The sequence below is a fragment of the Taurulus bubalis genome, assembly GCF_910589615.1.
Source record: "Taurulus bubalis genome assembly, chromosome: 20".
NCBI lineage: Eukaryota > Metazoa > Chordata > Actinopteri > Perciformes > Cottidae > Taurulus > Taurulus bubalis.
In genome coordinates, this window is record NC_136608.1 from 300,235 (window position 1) to 307,131 (window position 6,897).

The 6,897-nt window shown below is 48.1% G+C and overlaps 1 protein-coding gene across 1 annotated transcript; it reads left to right on the top strand.

The window, feature by feature from the left end:
* Positions 1–6,897, top strand: tmbim4 (transmembrane BAX inhibitor motif containing 4). The gene is made up of 7 exons (XM_079236194.1): positions 1–138; positions 1,986–2,094; positions 2,839–2,944; positions 3,204–3,237; positions 3,317–3,434; positions 3,539–3,584; positions 5,329–6,897. Exons 1-7 carry the CDS (start codon positions 48–50, stop codon positions 5,533–5,535), a joined length of 711 nt encoding a protein of 236 aa, XP_079092320.1. The 5' UTR covers positions 1–47; the 3' UTR covers positions 5,536–6,897.

Genomic DNA, 6,897 nt, shown 5'->3' on the forward strand with positions numbered 1-6,897 from the left:
CAAGCGCTCCCTTCTCTCCCGGGCCGAGGAAGCGTTGACTCCGCACCATGAGTACCGACAAATACCCCAGGTCGTCCATCGAAGACGACTTCAACTATGGCACGAATGTCGCCACAGCCAGTGTCCAGATCCGGATGGGTGAGTGTCGTAATGTTGACAGCACCTAGCACGTCAGCTAGCGCCGGTTTACGGCAGCTACGTGTTCTCTCGCTATATCAACAGCTGCCGTAACCACGACCACAGCAGGGCCGCCTGTTCAGCAGCAACACCTGCAGGAGTGCCTTTACTGTGCTGTCTAGCTAGCTATAGCTAGCAGCCATTCATACCAGAGGCTCACGTCAGCATCAGGTTGTTAGCATGGTGATGACGTCACCTGTGGTTATGGTTAAACATACGTCACGCTCCTTCCCGGATGTTGTTGTGTTGAAGCAGCACTGTACCGCTCACTGTTTGAGTTAAACGAGCCCAACGTCCAGAAACTGGTGGTATCCTTTCAATTAAATATGTTTTGTTTAGCCCGAAATCACAAATTACAAATGATCCTCAATTATCCTCTAATTATAGCAGGAGGTGTGGGAAGGACCAGAGTCCAGATAAACCACGATCCATGTAAACAGAAGGAGGCAGGAGGGAAGAGGCAGGAGGGAAGAGGCAGGAGGAAAGAGGCAGGAGGCAGGAGTCAGGAGGCAGGAGTCAGGAGGCAGGAGGGAAGGAGGCAGGAGGGAAGAGGCAGGAGGCAGGAGGAAGGAGGCAGGAGGAAAGAGGCAGGAGTCAGGAGGAAGGAGGCAGGAGGAAAGAGGCAGGAGTCAGGAGGAAGGAGGCAGGAGTCAGGAGGAAGGAGGCAGGAGTCAGGAGGAAGGAGGCAGGAGGGAAGAGGCAGGAGGAAGGAGGCAGGAGGAAAGAGGCAGGAGGCAGGAGGAAGGAGGCAGGAGGAAGGAGGAAGGAGGCAGGAGGCAGGAGGCAGGAGGGAAGGAGGCAGGAGGGAAGAGGCAGGAGGGAAGAGGCAGGAGGAAAGAGGCAGGAGTCAGGAGGCAGGAGTCAGGAGGCAGGAGTCAGGAGGAAAGAGGCAGGAGGAAAGAGGCAGGAGGGAAGGAGGCAGGAGGAAAGAGGCAGGAGGGAAGGAGGCAGGAGGAAAGAGGCAGGAGGGAAGGAGGCAGGAGGAAAGAGGCAGGAGGCGGGAGGAAGGAGGCAGGAGGAAGGAGGCAGGAGGGAAGAGGCAGGAGGAAAGAGGCAGGAGGCGGGAGGAAGGAGGCAGGAGGAAGGAGGCAGGAGGGAAGAGGCAGGAGGCAGGAGGAAGGAGGCAGGAGGAAGGAGGCAGGAGGGAAGGAGGCAGGAGGGAAGGAGGCAGGAGGGAAGGAGGCAGGAGGAAAGAGGCAGGAGGCAGGAGGAAGGAGGCAGGAGGAAGGAGGCAGGAGGGAAGGAGGCAGGAGGAAAGAGGCAGGAGGAAAGAGGAAGGAGGCAGGAGGAAAGAGGAAGGAGGCAGGAGGAAAGAGGCAGGAGGCAGGAGGAAGGAGGCAGGAGGAAAGAGGCAGGAGGGAAGGAGGCAGGAGGGAAGGAGGCAGGAGGAAAGAGGCAGGAGGCAGGAGGAAGGAGGAAGGAGGAAGGAGGAAGGAGGCAGGAGGGAAGGAGGGAGAAGGGAGGAGGCAGGACTGGAATATAGAATCGGCTGTATTGTTTTCCAGGTTGGATGTGAAAGACTAAGAACAAGGCTTTCAAATGAGTTGTATTTTAATTTAGGTTTATGATGTATTCATAGGCTTGAGTCCAAGATGGCAGCTACTCCACTTTGATTTAATTAATTGAAGTGGCCGTGGGACAGACACGGTCTCTATAGAGTTTTCTCACACACACACACACACACACACACACACACACACACACACACACACACAGAGCGGTCGAACCCTCTGGTTAAAACCACGTGTACAGCCCAGCTGACGGTTCATACTGCATATCCGTGACTCCATGTTGTCTCTGTGGACCAGACTTCCTGAGGAAGGTGTACAGCCTGCTGAGCGTGCAGATCGTCCTGACCACGGCCACCTCCGCCCTCTTCATGTTCTCTCAACCCATCAAGGAGTTTGTCCACGCCAGGTGAGGATGACCACATGAGACCTGGCAGCTTCATGACCTTCCTACATGGCAGCTGAGGTTTCCTTGTTCCTCTGTGAACCTCTCGCCGTGAAGTAAATACATCCCAAAACGACCACTTGCTTATCAGTTGCCTGCTACCTTGTTTTCTTTATGAAAACGTTGTTGTTCTCGATGATGAATGAAGAATAAAAAAACCGGAGTAAATCCTTCATGAATGGTGAAGGTAAGTGGTTCAACCACCGCACACTACATCAGAACATCTGTTTATGAACACACAACATGTCCCCAGGCGAATGCTCATCAGCTCCCAAACCCTTCAGCAATCATGTTCCCATTAACAACACCGTGGTGAACAGTTGTTAGATGTAGTTTTGCTGTTGCTGCACCTGGAGCTCTGTTGACTTCAGTTCATCAACTTCGTCTTTCGGGTTCTTTGTTCACCACTGAGAAGTATTCTTCAAGACCTCGAGGTAACACACGCTGAGTAACTGATGCACAAAGCGTCATTTTGTGGGTGAAGTATTCCTTTAAAGTTTAAAGTGCATCCACCCATTAAGAGTTGTGCCGGATGTATCACGGAGGTTGGACCCTTTCTGTATGAATGTATGTTTAAATAGTCCTCTTTTGACTGTCGTTGATATCATCCTGTATTTACGACCATCTGTTCTCGCGTGATAACCGCCGTTGGACTGGATTTATCGCACATGTTGTCTGAATGCATCCTCGCTGTGGTTCCCTCCCCAGTCCCGCCGTGGTGTTGGTTTCGGCTCTGGGCTCTCTGGTGGTTCTGGTGGCCCTGGCCGTGTACAGACACCAGCATCCAGTCAACCTCTACCTGCTGCTCGTATTTGTAAGATTTTTTTGTTGTTCTTTGTTTCCAGTCTGTTATGTAGAAAATAGTCTCGTCTCACTGGCTCAGTGTTAGAGAGCGTTCCATTTAGACCAGCTGGCTGCAGCCGTACCGTTCGACCTACCCGCTCAAGCATTCAGGTTTAATTCCATACTTGTTCCATTACAGCTGCTCGGTGACTGTAATCTGTACAGTAGCGTGTTATAACAGCCTCGAGCTCGTTCCAGTGCGCATGTCACTAATTGTGTCTTGTTTTCAGACTCTGCTGGAAGCAATTTCTGTGGCCACAGCTTGTAAGTATTCTTATTTTAGATGGTCAGCTTCCCTCCTTTGAGCCGGTTTGCAGACTAACTAGAGTTGTTTCTCTCGCAGTGACCTTCTATGAATACTCCACCGTACTGCAAGCCTTGTTCCTGACCTGTGCTGTGTTCGCTGGTCTGACGGTCTACACGTTCCAGTCCAAGAGAGACTTCAGTAAACTGGGAGCCGGGTGAGTGTCATGGCGGCTGCTCCGGTGTTTTTAAATCAGTGCTGCTACCTCCCTCCTCCAGAGGGCGCCACTGTCCCGCTCACTGACCTGTTCTGTGCTTCCAGACTGTTCGCCTGCCTGTGGATCCTCCTCATCGCAGGCTGCATGAGGGTGAGTGACTGTAACGTGTCTTCTTCCTGTGAGAGGAAATCAAAGTGAGAGTAGCAGGACTGTGAGCCTGATGGCTTATCAGACACCAAATTGTACAACTCTGGAAAGTTATCGCATGGACCTTTCATCCTCCGGCTTGTTTATCCAGCAGAGTTCATGGTAATGTCTGGGAGAGCTTTTTTTTTTTGGTCTTACGGCTCCATGTTTTTTGTTACTCCCAGGGCAGCAACGAAAACAGCCTCATTGAAATGAATGAGGAAGACCCAATGTAAAAAGTGCTACATGTGCAAATAGAGAGAAAATAAAGAGAAACACTTCTTTACATCCACACGTCAGAGAGTATTATCCTCCTCATATAACAGCTGCTAGAGAGCAGGACAGAAGTGTGAGGATGCTGTCTGTCAGCAGCATTCTGAGATTTTTTTGAAGGAAGAGTGCGATAAAAATGAAATGCATTATTATTATTTATTAGCATTCAACAGTGAAGCGTATAAAATATGAACAAAGCATGAGGGCATACGGAGGCAGTGGTTAGGGTATAACGTTGTTATATTGGTATTTACATTGCGCTCTGATTGGTCCTGCATCGTGTGGACTGCAGGTGATGTCATGCTAGATTGCTGGTTGTATTTCCCAGGGAGGCAGCAGCCTGCATGAAGCAGTAGATTCATAGAACGTAGGGACGTGACTAATATTAGGTCGGTGACTAGTGATGTTGATCTTGATAACTCTTTATTTTAAATTTTTATATTTCCTAGCCCCAAAGTGGAAGCTGTGGAACACGATTGTCCACTTACCTTGAGGCCGTTCAGTGATGAACTCTGATATTCTGTGTCTTTTAAAATAGCATCTCCTTTAGCAGGCTCTGCTCCCACCACACCTCACACCGTACGGAGAAGCTTTTAGCCCAGACCTGGACATCTTACGGCCCGCGGGCCAGATATGGCGCGCGCGCTTACGCAGCCTCACTACGGGCACTGAAGTGATAGCGTATTGTTCTGCAGTTTCTGTCCTCAGCGAGCAGCGGGTGCTGCGGCGAGACCCCCGCCTCCCAAGGAGCCTCGCGCTGCAGTCTCCGCCTCCAGATTGAAAATGAATCACGCAAAGCCGCCGCGGATCTGACCTGCGGTCTGATCCACTATGGCAGAGCACTTTAAGTCAGGATCACTTCTAGATCTTTACTCTTCTCTCAAAGAGGAGAACGTTCCTCATGAGGAAAGATGCTCAGAAGATGTTGGTTCTCTTTGGATCTACCTACATGAGAACAAACATTCTAGTGATGAAGGTCAACAGATCAGATCCTCTCTCTGATACCTGTCAGCTGTCCTTCATCTCCACCTCATTCAACCAGACTTCATGCTCTTGTTCAAGCAACACAGACTGGACTTTTCTCACTGAGTAAGAACAACTGAACTGGAAAACATCAAAAGCACTTATTGCTTTTGATTAAAGTTAATACATTGCTGGTCTTTAACATACATATTTAAGGTAAGGTTTAAAAATTACATTACATACATTATTGTAACATGTATTCTTACCAGTAGCAGCTCAAAGCCATATAATTTACAGTTTTTTAATAAAGTAGTAACATTCATATTGAGTTAATTGAATTAAGTTCAGAATTGGTTTTGCCCTCCACAACGATCCAAATTTCTGATGTGGCCCCTTGGGAAAATGAATTGCCCATCCCTGCTTTAGCCTCACCCCCACACACCCTTAATGCTGACGCTTCTCCTCCCTGCAGTTCTTCTTTAACAGCGACTCCACTGAGCTGCTCATGTCTGGAGCGGGGGCCCTGGTCTTCTGTGGCTTCATCATCTACGACACCCACCTGCTGATGAAGCAGCTCTCGCCCGAGGAGCACATCCTGGCCTCCATCAACCTGTACCTGGACATCGTCAACCTCTTCCTGCACATCCTGCGTCTCCTGGATTCCATGAAGAAGCACTGAGCCGCTCCACTCGGCTCACTTACCCCGAGTTCATGTGAGCTGAGCACACAGGAGGTTTCAGAGATGAGCCGTGTGCTTGGTGAACTCTCCACAGGTGTTTGCTAATCGTATGAAGTGAATTATATCTATCAGTGCTGTTTCGTTTGTCTGAAAGCAAAGCGTACTCATCGCATCGTGAAAGGCTCGCTGCCTAAAGGCACAGCATGTGATTTAACATAGAGCCCTAGACCCCCAGCTGTGCTGTCTGCAGCTCACCTTGTGCTTTTGACATCTTTTGTGTTGAATACGTTATTCTTAACCTATACAAAGCACATGTTTTAGCTCAGGAACACTGAGCTAAACCTCCTGCAGCCTCACACTCGAGTCCTAATGTAACAATGTAATGAGTCCTGCTAAACGACTTTGCTTCATGAAGGTTGAAATAGTCAGGATGTGTTTTGTTCTTCCCATTTTGTTATCAAAAGCCAATCATCGTTACTTCCTGTAAAACCTTCATCTCTGTATGGATACAGAGGCCCGCCCAGTCAAATGAGAAGGATCTGATTTAAATCCATCCTGTAGCTGTAGACCGCTCAAATGTTCTGTTTCACTGAACACTGAACAGAAGATAAAGACACTGGGACTTTAACAGCATCACAAACTCAACTGTTTTAACATAAACCCAACATTATAACAACGAAAGAGGGGTTTATTGCAGGCCTACTAGTAAGTATACTATATGTATAAGTTTGTAAAAGCAGAACCTAGTTGGTTAACAGGGACCGTTGGCATGGTGACGCATTAGAGAATGCAGCTTTCAAAGTATATTTTTCCAACAGTATCTCTTATTGGGGTTTCACGCCTATCGATCATTCCACTAATTTACTATCAAACTGATTCTAATGATGAATGTCTTGACTGTAGTTTGTATTGCATCAGTCTCACCGCCCCTCGTAATTGACAGCAGTATATTCACTTTAAAGAAGCGCATGCCTGGGCTTATTGGTATGTGTGATTGAACATACTTCGATGGTGTAAATGTATGCGTGTATAGTTCCGTACTGCAGTTAATGAACGCTAAGGGTTTAGAGTGATGCGATGTGATTCTAGCGTAATCTCAAGCATCGGGATGTGGTTCAATGTTATGAAAATACTTGCTTCACCTGCTCCTATTGAATGATTCCATAAATAGAGCTCACTGAATGTGTTGAGCTTCAGACTGCAGTCTGCATGTCTTATGAGTGTCTTAGAGTTACTGTGTTGTGTTGACTATGGTTTAGGATCGACTTCCCCTTTTAGCTGCTTTAAACTGTTGTTAAATATTCTTTATGGAACTATCAGTCATGTGAAAATAAATATTGCAATATTTTCTGAATGGAAAAT

What these genes read in the sequence shown, in the direction of transcription:
- tmbim4 (XM_079236194.1), top strand. Translation starts at nt 48, where the DNA reads ATGAGTACCGACAAATACCCCAGGTCGTCCATCGAAGACGACTTCAAC. An exon ending in CAGTGTCCAGATCCGGATGG is followed by an intron (nt 139 to 1,985) that starts GTGAGTGTCGTA and finishes TCTGTGGACCAG; the next exon opens with ACTTCCTGAGGAAGGTGTAC. An exon ending in AATTTCTGTGGCCACAGCTT is followed by an intron (nt 3,238 to 3,316) that starts GTAAGTATTCTT and finishes TTTCTCTCGCAG; the next exon opens with TGACCTTCTATGAATACTCC.